Consider the following 16,671-nt stretch of genomic DNA (forward strand, 5'->3'; position numbering starts at 1 on the left):
TTCGGGAGATTCTGAAGAAATTTCAAAGCGAATTCTAAGAGATCCTCCGCGAGAGCATTTTGAGAAGCATTTGTGAGGAAAATTACAATTGAATTCGGAGGAAGATTAAACAAAAAATTGGGGTATAAATTTTCTAAATTCTAAATGGCATACCACGACATTTCCAGAAGTATTCCGAACGAATTGCATATATTATTTGATAGAGAGACATTAAAGCAATATATCGCGAGAATTTTCAAGAATACAAAGATAAATGTAGATTAATTTTCAAGAGTTTTCTGGACAGAATTCCTAAAGTGTTCTGCACAAAATTCCGACTTTTAGCGAGAACATTTCGAGGGATTATCGGACAAAACCACAAGATTATTGAAGCTAATCCTGAAAGTAAAAGTAATGCTAAAGACATTTTCGATCGGCGAAAGATATCGACAAGCTTAGTGCAGCAAAAATTTGCGCCTTCTAAAGTCCAAAAAGTTATTTCAAGACACCTTTGCTGAGAAATTTTACATAAGCAAACTAGAGCAAAACAACTGCTTTTTAGAGACACCCTAACTCAATTCAAGAAAATAGCTCTAAATCGGTAAATTTAAGAGATACAAAAAAGTTCTATTTTTTTACTCTTAAGGGATACAAAAAAGTTGCTTGAAATTAGCTCAGCTATAACTTTGTCGAAACATGTATACCTTAATTTCTTCAAAACAAAAAAGGTAGATTTTTGATTTTAATAATAATAAGAACCACCCTAGAATTCATTGTCTTAAAAATGAGGGCCTAACTATAAGGAACAACTTTGTAGAAGAAACTTTTAGTCTGAAGTTTCAATTTCAGACTCAAAACATATCATTCCACCTAAATCTGCATTCTGGACCACTCACTGTGCAATGGCCCTTAGCAAATCCTTGACAAATTTGCAAAGATATCCAGAGATGAGTACCTATGAATCAATTGAACAAATTTAAACATTGGAAATTTGTCAAGATTCTGTGCACAGAAATTCGATCCAGAAATAACGTAAAAATTCTTAAGATGTTGAACCTACGATTGAGAACAAATTTGGTAAATGACGTAGGGGAAATGAATGTAATGTCGGCCTAAATGGCCCTAATTTGGGCCCATACATAAATTCAGTAATCGATTAAATTTTCAATAGCAACCAAAAATATCCATTAGTACCGTTCCAATGACGCGGTCATGTAAATAAAATTGATAAATACAGTGTTGGGAAAATATCAAGAAATCAAATCTCACGAACGCCAAGATCACGCTTGATTTTCTAACAGACAAAAATCAACAAGCAAACAACTTCGGTTGATTTTGCAAGATGTGATATCGCAGCTCGGAATATCAAGCTATCAAAACTTACCAACTGAAAATCTCACCAAACTGTGGTGCGATTGAGTTTAATGATTTTTGCTTTACACCCGAATGCAACCGAAACTTCCATAACGGCTGGCAGCAGTCCCTTCGCGTCTGCCAAAGATTAAAAAGAGATAGCAAATTTATGCTTTCTCATTCTAAGAAAACGATGTGCAATGGAATCATTTTTGTGTCGAGTCTACTCTCAGCTTGATTTTCGCACGTTGTGAATAGTCTCGCTATATCAAAGGAGCTTGTAAAATCAATATCAAGCATGATATTTTGTTCCAATATCACGCGTGATATTGCGAGCGCATGAGAGCGCAAACATATCAATTGATTTCTGATTTTGCCAACACTGGATAAATAGCAGATTTTTAGCGATGGGCCCAATCTTAGATCCATAGGCCAACATTAGGGCCATTTCCCCTATGTGAGAAAAATCGTCTATAGACGTGCGTTTAATATCCCAGAAATGAATAAGTTTTTCAAGAGATTTTTTTAATATAAAAAATGACGAAGAACATCTTAGACGGTGTCTTAGACGTCATTTCGGATAAGAAGTCTCGTTTTTGTGCTACAATTTATTGAAAAATTACAAAGACGCCATTTTGACAACAAATACAAAATCCAACATAACCGAATTAATGTAAAAATGTTAATGATTGCCCATAACACACAAGTATGCAAAATTTTATGCAAATCGGAGAAGGTCGATATATTCTGATTCGTAATTTGGCTTGGAACTGCTCTGTTTGCATAGTTTATGGACCAAACCAACCCCGTAACTGTGACTATAAGCGTTGTCGTCATGTCTTCAAAAGCAAACATTTGATTTTCAAAAGTCTCCCAATTGACAAGACCGTCGTCATCTCCAGCTGCCCTCGACCGAAACGAGCAAATTTGAATTTAATCCCCCTGTGATGCGAGAGACGCATTTCAACCAGCACTTTCGGTATTGACAATTGCGCAAACAATAAGTACCAACACCGACCGATTCCCGTGACGGGTGGCGATGTGATGGTGGGGCAGGTCATGGCAGTTCGCAACGCCATTCAGACGCGGAGAAGGCAAATTTCTGTTCTGTTTTGCCGTGCTCTTTTTTTTTATTATGCACATTGAAAGTGCGCGCGGGTGTTCCTCGGCGGCGGTCGTACATATTTTATGACCCTTTTTCGGTTCTCGGTGCCGCCAGGAGAGTTTCGCAAAATTGGGCAAGCAAAAAGAAGAAATCAATATTTGCGCACGCACGCTTTCGCCGATCCGTTTGCTGGGGTGGATTTATTTTTTTATTTTTGGGGGAATTACGTGGGGGTGGATGTGCGGAAGGAAGCGTGTAGTGTTTATGCTGCCAGTGCAAAATAATAAAAACAAAAAACAAAAAGTCGGACCATGACCTTTCGTAAGCGAACCGTCGTCGGTTGGGGTAGGCTCTCCGATAAATACGGACGCACTCTCATTGTCTCTCTCGCTCGCTCTGAGCACCCACACGATTCTATCGGTCTGTCTGTAGTCTGGCAGGGCCTGGACTGGAACCGCTCTATTTTTAGGACGTCGACGGCCTTCTGATTGAGTTGAACGAGTATACAGACGGCCGGTGGCAGTAGAACATAAAAGCAGCAGAGACAATCTGCGCCCAGGAAAGTGGGGTAATCTGGCTGTGGATGAAAATTGAATTATGTGCTCAGACTCTCTTACCTTTCCAGGCGTCGCTTTCCACCGTAGATGACATTGCCGTTGGAGGTGGCGGCTGCCGCTGGTGGGTTGATCGGAGCCGACGCCGGTATGGCCGTTACGGTAACTCCACTGCTGGTGGTAGCGGAGGCGGCGATGATTCCACCGCTACCACCGGTGTCCGTCGGGAGGGGTTCCACCTTGACGGCCTTCAGCATGATTTCATCACCGATCTTGACGATGCTGATGTTGTTGTTGTTGGAGGCTGCCTTCAGGATATGATGCTTGGTAACGGCCGTCGCCGGCGTGGTAGCCGAACCGGTAGCCGTCGAAGTGCTTCCTCCTGCTGCTGCCGGTGCCGCCAGTCCAGTGATCGTGGTAGCATTGAGGGCATTCAACGACGTCAGGCCGATGATGGTCGTCGTCGTAGTTCCACCACCCGTCTGAACCAGGGCCAGCTGCGGAGGCTGCTGCTGATGGGGTCTAATACCACTCGTCGCCTGTTGTGACTGCTGCTGCTGCTGTACGCTTCCAGTTGGATTTGTGCTTACAATGTTCAATCGGTACATGACCTTGTTATGAGAGACTTTCTGAATGATCGTTCTCGAGAGTGACCGTTTCAATTACAAATTTACGGAACAGAAAACAGGGAAAATGAACGAAAATGGGAAACTCTTCCAGGGATTGGGGGAGCTTTCTACATTGGGAGATTCATTTGTCGTCGACGCTGATGGGACGTTGCTGCCGGTCCAATATCACTGGTCTCTTCTTTTTGAACTTGCTGTGATCTTTGAACCGTTGAAGCATGTTTAGGTTCGAAAGCTGTGCCGAGTTACGCCACGCAACAACGCAGGTTTGGCAGGGAAAGGGCTACGTTAATCCCCCATTAGCACGACCATTATCTGAAACGAGACGCGAATAATTGCATTAGTATAAATGAATCACCATCCGGCATGGGGTGTGGATATATGTGTGTATGCATACAGTGGGAATTGGATATTGTTTACCCTGAAATTGTAAGATATTGAAATGGCATGAAATGAACTTTCAGCTGGGGCTTATTAAATTTATTTGTAAGTTTGTAAATAACTTGGCTAATAATTGATATAGGGGAAATGGATGTAATGTCGGCCTAAATGCCCGTAATTTGGGCCCATACATAAATGCAGCAGTCGACTAAATTTTCAATAGCGACCAAAAATATCCATTAGTACCGTCCCAATAACGCGTTCATCTTGACAAAATTGATAAATAGCTGATTTTTAGCGATGGGTCCAATCTTAGATCCATAGGCCAACATTAGAGCCATTTACCCTATTATGTTCACTTCTGCATCACAACCAGGGTTCTGCATTTTCGAAACAAAGAAAAGAAAATGAGCTTTCCGCAGAATCGCTTCATTTCGAGCAATATCATCTTGGTGTAGTTTATTGTGTTTCTCATTATCGAGTCACGATGAACACTTTTCCTGTCAAACATGACATGACTATTGCTTGTTTCATTCGTCAAGTGCATCCGTTCATTTCATTTGAAGCAAAGACTTGTTTCAATTGACGCAATAACTGACTCGAAAACTGCTTCCTTCGATTTTTCCACTTCCACTTCAATTCGAGGCTCATTCGACATGTCACGCGTCTCGTCATCAGGCATCAAAATACAGTATCCAGATCAGGGCTCTACATTTTCGAAACTCTAAAATGAACTCGTGTTTTTTTTCTCTCATACATACGTGTTCGACGATTCATTTCTATAACGCCTAGCTAGACTATCAGCAAGAAATGATAGTGAAAAAGAAGCACGCTTAGAAGGAAACGCTGGCTGTGGAACTTCTCGTCGTTGTTTTGCTCATCGCTTTCAATGTAACTAACGTCGATTTTCTAGTTAAACGAACCTCATTATGGCTTTCAATCCCCTTTCACGAACATTCTATCACCGATCTTTCAATTTGTTTAAAATGCGTTATGTCCCGTTTTTGATCATTTTTTTTAGATAAATATATGGATGGAAGATAAATTAAACATATTACGTGTAATCTTCACGTGATTTCACGTGAGAAATGCTTTAAATCTGTTATTTCATTTTCCGTCATATACGTCATGAAAACTCTGTTGATGTGTTTCATGAAAGAGAAAACTATCAAAGTCGAGCGCTCTTTCGCTCATCCGTTTCACCGAAGCTTGAAAGGAAGACCAATGGAGCGACGGGAGAAAGAGAGACAAGCGATTGAACATTTGTTTGTGCACGCCGACTGAGGTTCTAGAATGCTGCGAAGCTGTTCGACTTTAACAGAAAAAGAAAGCCAGCAGTCTCTTCGTCGCATCGATTTGGTCGATTGAAGCTGATATTGTGACGCCCTGATCCAGATAGTTAATATGGGTTGCCGATGGGGATGGCATCCGGATTGTATTTGGTAATAAAATATTATTTTATATTAAACGATAATTAAACTAACGAGGCCATTCTGGAGTCTAAGATGGTGGTCATCGGGCTCAGGAAAGCCACAAATATTCTACAATATGGGTATTTTCAGAACGATGATGCCAAAAATCGATATTCGACGTCAATTTGGAATCCAAGATGGCGGCCATCGGTTTTCAAAAATGTGTCAAATACGCTAAGATATGGGTATTTTCGGAACGGGAACAACGCGTAGATGCCGAAATTCGATATCCAACGCCATTTTGGAATCCAATATGGCGGCCATCAAGTTTCAGCAATTGTGTCAAATACCCTACAATATGGGTATTTTTGGAACGGGGACGACGCGTAGAAGCTGAAAATCACCACTCGACGCCATTTTGGAATCCAATTTAGTGGCCATTGGTTTTCAGAAGTGTCAAATACCCTACAGAAAGGGGACAACGCGTAGATGCCGAATATCGATACTTGACGTTTCACGAAAAATGTCAAATACTCTAAGATCTGGGTATTTTCGAAACAAGAACGACGCGTGGATGACGAAAATCGATATCCGACGCCATTTGCAAGGTATTTAACACTTCTGCAGAAATCGGAAGCCACCATCTTGAATTTCAAGATGGCGTCAGACATTGATTTCCGGCCTCCGATGTCACCTCGATTTCAAAAATGCTCGCATTGATCGGTATTTGACAGTATTTTACTCTTGTTATGAATAAGATTTTAAAATGCCGTCAAACGTCGGTTTCTGGCCGCTAGACGTTAGTGGGATTTTGAAAATACCCACATTGATGGGTATTTGACAGTATTTCCCACATGTTCTGAAACCAGAAATCGCCATTTGGGATTGTAAGATGGCGTCTGACATCGATTTCAGGCCTCTACGGGTCATCTCCGTTCTGAAAATATCCATGTTATTTGATACTATTTCCCAAATCGGAAGCCGTCGCTTCGGATTTCAAAATGGCGATATCGATTTCCAGCTTCGAGACGTTAACCTGATTCATAAAAAAAAATATCTCTGGTGCCGCCCTCATGGATTTCAAAATGGCGTCAGATATCATTTTTTATTCTCTAGACGTCATCTCGATTCCAAAAATTATCATAGTGATGGGTATATAACAGTATTTCTCACTTTTTCTTAAACTGGAAGCCACCATCTTGGATTAAAAAATGGCGTCGCATATCTTTGTTCCATTCTTTAGCTACCCCGATTGCAAAAATACCCATATTGATGGGTATTTTTTTAGTATTCAGTATTTTAACACTGAAGAAGTCTGCATATAGTAGACGAAATACGCGTATCTGTCAAGGATATGCAAATAAGGTAGTGGAATTAAATGGAAATTAATATTTTCCACCTTTTATTATATCGGTGGCTGCCATCTTAGATTTCAAAATGGCGCCGAATATCGATTGTCATTCTCTAGACGTCATACCGATTCCAAAAATACCCATATGGATGGGTCGGCATAAGTATTTCCCACTTCTATTTAAAAAATCAACGATTTCCGGCCTCTAGACGTCAATATGCTTCCAAAAATACCTTTATTGATGGACATTTGACACCGACAAACCGACTTGAAACTTAAACTTAACTCTTGATCAAGAATCCATAACGGCTGATTCAAATGTACAGCGATCCCGTCTGTCAAAACCAGTGTTGGCAAAATCAGAAATCAATTGATATTTTTCCGCTCTCATGCGCTCTCAATATCACGCGTGATATTGGAACAAAATATCATGCTTGATATTGATTTTACAAGCTCCTTTGATATTGCGAAACTATTCACAACGTGCGAAAATCAAGCTGAAAGATGGCTCGACACAAAAATATTGGAATCACACAACACATCGTTTTCTTAGAAAGCGAAAGCATAGTTTGCTATCTCTTTTTAATCATCACCGATGGGAGACGCGAAGGGACTGCTGCAAGCCGTTATGGAAGTTTCGGCTGCAATCGGGTGTAAAGCAAAAATCATTAAACTCAATCTCACCACAGTTTGGTGTGATTTGCAGTTGGTGAGTTTTGTTAGCTTGATATTCCGAGCTGCGATATCACAGCTTGCAAAATCAACCGCAGTTGTTTGCTTGTTGATTTTTGTCTACGAAAATCAAGCGTGATCTTGGGCGTTGGTGAGATTTGATTTTTAAATATTTTCCCAACACTGGTCAAAACCATAGAAATGTTTTATCTAGTTAAAAATAATTTGTCCGTAATAGATTAGACACGAACCAACTCATAAATGTCGTACGCGTGTTCGTGGCTAGGATAAATATATTCCACGAACACGGCGGCAGATGTCAGTTTGTGCTTTGATCAGAAATTTATTTAATATTTGTTTGATCATTCATGTGGGTTTGTCGGTGGTATTTCCGCATTTTATTTTTTAAAAATCAACGATTTCCGGCTTCTAGACGTCAATCTGCTTTCAAAAATACTTATATTGATAGGCATTTGACAGTATTTCCCACTTTTTCTGAAATCGGAAGCCGCCATCTTGGATTTCAAAATGTCGTTGGATATCGATTTTCGACCTCTACAGGTCACACCGATTAAAAAAAAAATACCCATATTGATGGGTAGTTGACAGTATTTCCCACTTCTTTTTTTTTTAATCGGAAGCCGCCATTTTGTATGGCGTCTGATATTGATTTCATTCTCTAGACGTCATCCCGTTTCCAAGAATACCCATAGTATTCGGCCGAATATCAAGCGTTAAGCTAACAAAATTTCACTCAATCGTTGTGTCGACCACTCATTTGTAAGAAAATGGTCGAATATTAGCGAAACTTCGCATGTAAACAGCGAATACCAGACCAAATAGCTCTATTCGGTGCAGCTCTAGTATTTGACAGTATTTTCCACATTTTCTTGAACCGAAAGCCGCCATCTTGGACTTCAAAATGGCATCGGATATCGATTTCCGGCTTCTAGACGTCACCCCGATTAAAAAATACACATATTGAGGGGTAAACAAACCATCTACGTGCACATGCGCTTAAATGAGTGAACAATCAACAAAAGTCAGAAAACCTGCGCGAAGGTGGATCGAACAGTTTCGCTTCAAAACGAAAGTAAGTTCCTTTTTACAATGAAAGACAGAATGAACACGAGTCGAGCCAAAACAAACAGCATGAAAACTGATAGAAAGTAGTTCTGTTGATGTTGAAGGGGATCTGCTCGAAGAGAAGACAGAATGAGTTTGAATTGAAAGTGAACGGTTGACAGCTTCGTTATCGCTTGACGATTTTCGATTGAAAGTGACTTTGATGGGTCCTGATGATCACAACTTTGTTAAATTTTGGTTTTTTCATAACGTTGTCATAACTAGAAAAATGCGAAATTTTGAATAGGCAAAATATATGAAACAATCAACATGCTATGACTATTGCACAGTGGTCCAAGTCCAGAATGGGAATTTAGCTGCAATAGTAGTCCTAGAGCTTTTGTTATAATATTGAGACTTTTGGTGTCTATGGTGAAGAGTGTTTAAGTCGGAAAAGTCCCTTCTTTTGTAAATATTAGGGTGGCCTTAAAAGAGTTGATATTCAAAACCTGGCTTTTAATTTTTGAAAATAAATACAAATGTTATTGAGTAAAGTTGTAGCCGTGTTAATTTCAAGCATTTCTTTGGAGAAATATTTTCTCTACCTCTCAACGTTCTGAACGAACACCACGTTCATTTGAACTGTTCTGATTTTTTTGACGTAGGATTACGTCTTTTGGCAACATATTGGGGATGCAATTTCAAACAACCAAAATCGACCGCGTTACAAAAAGTGGTCAGGGTTTGACCACTTATAACTCTGTCAATAGCGGATGGATTTTGTTAAACAAGCCAATCAATTGGAATTTTTCCACAAATCTGCTAAAATTAACATTTTATCAATTTTCGACAGGTAACTATTGAAAATTACACAAATGTCAAACTGTTTCAATGGCAATCAAAATTATCACCGATTGCCTGCAAAGAGTGCTTTCTCTAACAAAGATTTCAAAATAGAATTCCAAAGGCTGCCCGCAAACAGCGAGCTGCAGCCCACATGAGCGTCCATTCACCAAAGAAGGAGGAAGAAGCTGCTGATCGGATTCAGTAGCTCGTCGTGAGCCGCTGTGGGCCATCTATGCCAAGCGCGACACCTTCGTTCCAAATAACATATAGCTCGTCAGACTCATCTGTGCTGAACACCCTAATAGTTCAGCATTACTCAACCATAAATTATTGTTGGTTAAGAGTTAATATTCATTGAACGTTCGCTAGCCTTGCTGTCAGCCACATCACCTCAAATCACTTTGATTATGTACCCAGCAATCAAACGTTTGTGGTCAAATGCGTAACAGTATTGAAGTGGTACATACCAATTCTCGCAATGACCGAATACCTGACCTGATTTTGTCAATTAATCAGAAATTCGAAATTAAGGTAAGGTTTTCTCCAGGACAAGAAATTCCTTCAATTAATTTTTACTCTTTTATTATCTATTGAATAAACTAAAATAAATCCGTTATTCTGTCATCAAAAAACGAGTCGTTTTTGAGACATTTAGGTTCTTTATATTTGTTTCTAAAAATAAACTTTTTCTCAGATTTATTGTCGCCCACTGGTCACCATAGCCGGTCGAACTCTAGCTAGAACCGCAATACCGTTCATACTGGCGACAACGCTCTTATGCGACAACGAAACCTGACCCTCAAGCTCCTTCCCTGATCCTATCCTTCGACAACGTACCCCTCTAACCTCGAGTAAGCCGCGAGTATTCGGCCCAACTCCCACTATATATATATATATATATATATATATTAAGTGAATTTTGTTACAAATAATGAACAATGCTCGGCACCGTAAATCTAACGTGATTGAGCCTTCCAAATAAACGAACTAGATTATAAAAAAAAAACTTTGTCTCAGACGTCATTTCAATCAGAAACGCCGTTTTCATGCTATATTTTTTTTATCATAATGTCAAGGTCGCCATTTTGAATATCCAAAATGGCTGAATTTTAGCAAAAATGTTAATCATTCAAAATCGATTCAAAAATACATTTTTTTTCCGTAATCATGGTAAGAAAATAAAAACATTTTTCTTTTAAAATTGTATATTGGGGACCATTGAGGCTATTTAAAGGTTTAAAGGCGCTATATTTTAGTGTCAGTCAATAGAACAATGCGAATTTTTGAAAGTATGTATTATTATTCAATTGCCTTATGAAATACAAGAATGTTTAAGGGGAAGTTCATCGCTCCGAAGCAAATAATAACGTTTTGATTTTTATAAAAATAATGGAAAAAATATCAAAAATCAAAAAAAAAATAACATTTTTTAAATTTTTTTAGAGAAAATCTTTCAGATGAGATCGATAAAAATTTCACATGTTCTCAAGAATCTTAGGAAAAAAACTGAATTTCTAGGAATTTTTATAGTTTTCTCATTATTTTTAGAAAAATAAAATCGTGCCGATTTTTTTTGACGTAGGAAAACGTCTATGATTTCTATATGGAGGTACACTCAGGCATACCAAAAGTACCGCCTCATGACAGTATTCCAACGGCTGTCGCTTTCTTTTTCCTACGACAGCCTTGAGATTGAGCTATAAGCGACAGCCCACAGTGAGGCTGTTATACGACATGCAACGTTGCCGTCTTGTGCAGTACACGACAGCTCGTTCTTAGTCATGTATTTTGTTCGTTCGGCTATGACAGCCTCGGATGGTCATTCGTAACGTTCCTGCCGATTCTTTGCTGCTGGCTTTGAAATTTTGTTCGTATGTCGTAAGACTGCTACTACACTACCAGTGTGGCGCCGGAGCTCGTTCGGTTGCTATCACGTTCGTGCTGCCCATTGCAAAATTTTCATCCGATATTATTTTAAAAACGCGCGGTCTCCGGCGAAAAATATAAGCCTACCCGACACCAACCTGACTTCTACCAAACCCCAACCCGATGTTGGCCCGACATTGACCCGACATAAACACATAATTGACCCGACATCGACCCGACATTTGGCCGACGTCGACCGTAAATTGACCTTACATTGATCCGACATCGGGCCGACATATCTGTTCGGGATCATTCTTTCTGGGTTTCTTCCATACTCTACTGCCGTATATCAATTCAAGAGCCACATGTGAAAAGGGCATACAAGCTTTTTGTAAACAAACCTTTGTAGGCCCTCTTCTCGCCAACCGAGGGTCGCCCACGCAAACTAACAACATCATCGGGAAGGGGAAACCTTCCCCTATCCGGCGATGTTGATGGTTTCCGTTGGTGTCATATGGGTGGCGAGAAAAGGGCATAAGAATGTTTGTTTACAAAAAGCTTGTATGCCCTTTTCACATGTTGTTCTTGAATTGTATATAATGTCTCGTGACAGCCTTTTCGTGACAGCCACTTGGGTAAGCTGAGGGATGTCGTCGGTTTGTGAAGGCTGTTATGACGACAGGAACATTGAGAACCTGGTCATAAAGGAATGTATAAATACAGCCCATTCGGTTCACTACGTTCCAAGCACGATGATTTTAGCAAAGCGGGTATAGATGCGACTGTTCTAATACAGCTTTCATTCGTTGGTGCGTGCGCTGTTGCCAATACACTTCGAATTCAGATCTGAACGTACGGTAGCAAGCGGTAGTAACGCACACAAAGCAACAGTCAATTCAGGTATAAACCAACTTTCGCGAGGAGGCTGTACTTTTTGGAAGCCTGGGTACACTTTGTGAAACCAGAAATGGAACATGTAACAAAATTATGAAAGATTTTGAACGTTAATAACTCAGCTGTCCCTGAACCAATTTCAATCATTGTATAACCAATCGATCAGAAATATGTCTACGCATCTGTTAAATTTAGGACTTTATCATTATTCACAATATCACTATTGAAAATTGCATGAATGTACAACTGTTGTTATGATAGTTAAAATTATCACCGATTTCCTGCGAAATGCGATTTCCCTAACACAGATTTCAAAGTTGAATTCCATCCGGTCTCACCAAAACGGTGTTTATTCAATTACCGCGTGGTGAGTGGTGGTGTTCTTCAGAACACAACGAAAGGCTCCCCGCAAGCAGCTAGCTATCAAGGCTGGCCTCAACCGCTGATCGGATTCAGTTCCAATCACCGTGTGTGGTGGTGTCCGGTCGTTGACATCATCATCAGCAGCAGCAACAAAAGCAGTGCTTTCGACGCGTGGCGTTGAACATTGTTCTCCAGTACACAACGAAAGGCTGCCTGCAAGCAGCGAGCTGTAGCCCATATGAGCATCCATAGAAGGAGGAAGAAGCCACACCGCTATTGATCGGAATCAGTAGCTCTTCGTGAGTCGCTGTGGGTAATCTATGGCAAGCACGTCACCCTCATTTCAAACAACATACACCTCACCAGCCTCATCTGTGTTTAACACCCTAATAGCTCAGCATTGCTCAACCATCACGACAAAACGGTCCTTTTCAGGGCCACCATAAATTTTTAAAACAGTATTTTTTGGACATTTGTCAAGATCGTCAAACGGATGTCAGTTTCCATATCAAGATAGAGCTGGAATTAAGGAGTTACAGCTTTTGTAAATAATAACTTCTTTCGATGATGTCTTAGAAGTCAAAATTCACCCACGTAAATACACATTACCATCAGACAAAGACTTCCCCTACCCGACGGTAATGTTGGTTTGCGTGGGCGTGCCTTGAATTCTTAAAAAATCATCGAGAGAAGTAATTCTTTAGAAAGGCTGTTACGCCTAATTCCACCTCTATCTAGACATGTTTGTTTAAATCTAACATACTAAATTCTTGAGGCAACATTGGGGGTGCAATTTCAAAAACTGGTAGTCGGTCACGGCATGAAAGTGGTCTGATTTTGATCCAAAGATGATAGATTTCAATTCTTAATACGCCAATCGATAGGAATTTTTTCTACGAATCTGTTAAATTTAAGACTTTATCATTTTTCAAAATGTCACTATTGAAAATTGCATGAATGTGCAACTGTTGTTATGATAATTAAAAGTTATCACGAATTGCCTGCGAAAAGCGATTTCCCTAACACAGATTTCAAAGTTGAATTCCATCCGGTCTCATCAAACAGTGTTCATTCACCGCGTGGTGAGTGGTGGTGTTCTCCAGTACACAACGAAAGGCTCCCCGCAAGCAGCCCAAATGAGCATCCATAGAAGGAGGAAGAAGCCGCACCGCTATTGATCGGAATCAGTAGCTCTACACAAAACACAAGCTCCTGCTGCAGTTAACCAATAAGATTTATTATATAAGACCACGTAGTCCTACGTCACCATTGCGTACAACCCCTGGCTGTCTCTTGTAGTTTTTGTTTCGACGCGGTAAACTTTCCCTTAAGCGTAGAATTTACACCAGAAAAACATTTGTGTCATCAGCAAACATGGATCTCTTCAAATTTGTTCACATTACAAAAAATAGTCAATTTATTCTCCAAGCATTGAAATTTTAGCACATGTAACTCAAACGTAGTCTCCTGGATTTCCAAAATACGTAACACGATTCACTGTATTGATATTCAATTTTTTTATTTAATTTATTTTTTTCAAATAGCAAGCATTTGAATTCGTGAACAGGGATCTCTTTGGAAAATATCCGAATTTTCTTTAAAAAAACCATTCAATCCCCAAACCATTTCCCAATGAACATTATTGCTTAAATTAACTGTTGTTTCTTAAACAGTTATTCAAGCGAAATTCGTTGAAGTACATTTGTATTGTAATTTGTTCGAATCGGAGTCAGAGTCAGTCGATTTAGATCGGACTCCGCAGCCTTGGTGTTGCCAAATCCTATATTGTTTGGAAATATAAGTCTTGCATATCATTCTGTGAAATTTTTCAATTTATGCATGTCTTGATCATTGAAATTTGACTAGAATTTAAATCCAGCAAAATTTTTAGCTTTTCTTTTCAGTGTGTATTTTTTAATTAAAAAATCGAATACGCCATTTTGGAAAATTAGGTGTAAATCAAAACGGCCTAATTCCAGCACAAACTTGTTTCATGGAATTCTGTGAGGTAAAATCAGAAAGTCGTAAATTTTCTCGCTATTTGGCTAAATCCACGCCAAATAGCAAAAATATTAACAAATTTCAGGTTGTACCTCTCAGAATTCCATGAAACTTCGCATAATTGTTAGCTAGGAGCAATGAAACAAGTTTGTGCTGAAATTCGACCATTTTAACTCATATCTAATTTTTCAAAATGGCGTATTCGATATTTTTAACTGCCTTTTCAGAATAAAATACACACTGAAATAAAATCTAAAATAGTAAAAAAAAAAATCTGTTAAAAGCATAAGAATTACATAGGAATTTCGAAATTCTTCCCTTAAACTGTACAAAGGATGCCATTTGATAATATTCCGAAATTATTTTTATAAATTAAAGTTGAATAAATTTGAAATTTTGAACATTCTTAGTAGCTAAATTTAATTAATCTCAGATTGTATTTTACTCTAGTGCATTTGAATGTGATATTTTAAGTTCCATTTCCTTATAATGATTGCTATTAAAATGACGTCATGAAAATCCAATAAAGTGTCATGTTTGACACTTCAAATGAAGACTGACAAAACCCGGCTAGTTCTGTGCTTACGAGAGTGCGCCCGTGAACGAAATTGGATTAAACGCAAGCCCCAAGTGCAAGTGCATGGTGCAATTCTGTTTTCTGTGAGTAGCACAGATCGATTCCCTCCAGACCGTAGCAGTTGGAAGTACATAATGAGAGGCTCTGCCAGTGCCGTCCGTTTTGACACTAATCACCAACGCTACCTAATTTGTCGTTTGAACTGTAATTCAACCCCTTCAAAATCAATGTTTCAAATCTAATCTAATAACTCCGAACATGTTCTATCACTGCTAGACACTGATTGGTGAAATCAGATTGATTTGAACATGTGGTACTTCTACCCCAGTGAAACTTCACCCGGTCACCTTGGTGGCAATATTACCACAGCATCTCAAGTGTCGTAATATCGATTTTATGAGCCAACTCAAAAGAAAGTATACATTCTTGTTTCCCCCCGGTTTTCAAAGAGCTGCTGCTAAAGGGAAAGAAGACACCAGCCAGAACATTCCCTGAATAGCAATCCCTAATAGCACATAAAATATTTATCCCCCAACGCGCCAAGCAGTTCAGCAGAATGGAGACAAGATAAAAAAGTACCATCTCATCCTTTTGTGTGTTGTGGTAGTCCCCGTATCATCTTCAGTGCCAGCCAGCCAGCCAAGCGTCGCAACCAACAAGCGTCGAGGACGACAACGATTCCATCGTCGTCGCTCTTTATTTACCTACACCGAAATGTGAGTACATGGAAATCTAGGTCAATGCAGTACTTTGAACACATAAAGGACCTTCCCGAGCGTCCCCCCTCCTATTGCCATTTCCTCTCATGTCTGGTAGGCTGGTTCACTCGGAATAAATGCACTATTTTTTTTAAATTAGTCTTGCAAAACTAAAACAATTTTTTTTTAAACTTCAAGAAAAACGATACTTTCTTTTCATTAACTCCCAAAGTTAATATTTCATTATGAACTATTCAGGAAAAATCCAGGAAGATAGCATTCATCATCCTGAGCAAAAGAGATTTTGCCCGTATTCTTCACTTCACAAACTCATGATAATTACCATACATTACCATACCTTGTATGGTACACATATGGTAATGTTGCTACCAATAACCGTTTTTAAAAATTGCCAATCACCCAAAACCAGTCTAGTACGTCTTCTGCGAGGGAAAAACCTACCCCAACTTGTTTTTCGGTAAAGCCACCCTCACAGCAAACCACCTACCAACCTACCAACCAATATATCCATATATAGCAAACGACAGCCCTACAATACGAAGCGGAAAATAATCAACCACCCATCCATCCATCCACCTACACTTTTATTCACGATCAGTCGTTCGTTGTTGGTTATCTATATCTGCTGGCTCCTGAAGCAATGGCAATGACGGAGGTTTGCGTGAAGAGGGTGCTCTCGCTATGTGTCTCTGGTTTTCGATTTTTCCCACTCCCCCGAGCGCTGCGGGTGTTTTCTCGCGAGGGAAAAAAATGGGAGCTACCGCCTCGGCGGTGAGTGTCGTTTGGGTTTATTATAGAAAAAGTAGATTTGTTGCTCAAATGACGATGGATGATATTCGGAAATTGCACTTACACGACTCCCCAAGTAACACGCAAAACATCTTTAAAAAATTAAGGGCTGTGTCCA

General features: G+C 39.5%; 1 protein-coding gene across 2 annotated transcripts in view; it reads right to left on the reverse strand.

Annotated features, from left to right (window-relative positions):
* Positions 1–16,671, reverse strand: part of EcR (Ecdysone receptor) — a 797,280-nt gene that overhangs the window by 445,154 nt on the left and 335,455 nt on the right. For both annotated transcript variants that reach the window (XM_065234607.1, XM_065234606.1), the window contains one exon: positions 3,055–3,932. In XM_065234607.1, coding sequence (XP_065090679.1) covers positions 3,055–3,599 — 545 coding nt within the window. In that variant the 5' untranslated portion in view covers positions 3,600–3,932. The remainder of the gene's footprint in view (positions 1–3,054; positions 3,933–16,671) is intronic.

This window comes from Ochlerotatus camptorhynchus, unplaced genomic scaffold (genome assembly GCF_037179485.1).
Source record: "Ochlerotatus camptorhynchus isolate MF236.1 unplaced genomic scaffold, CSIRO-AGI_Acam_v1.1 ptg000434l, whole genome shotgun sequence".
Lineage (NCBI taxonomy): Eukaryota > Metazoa > Arthropoda > Insecta > Diptera > Culicidae > Ochlerotatus > Ochlerotatus camptorhynchus.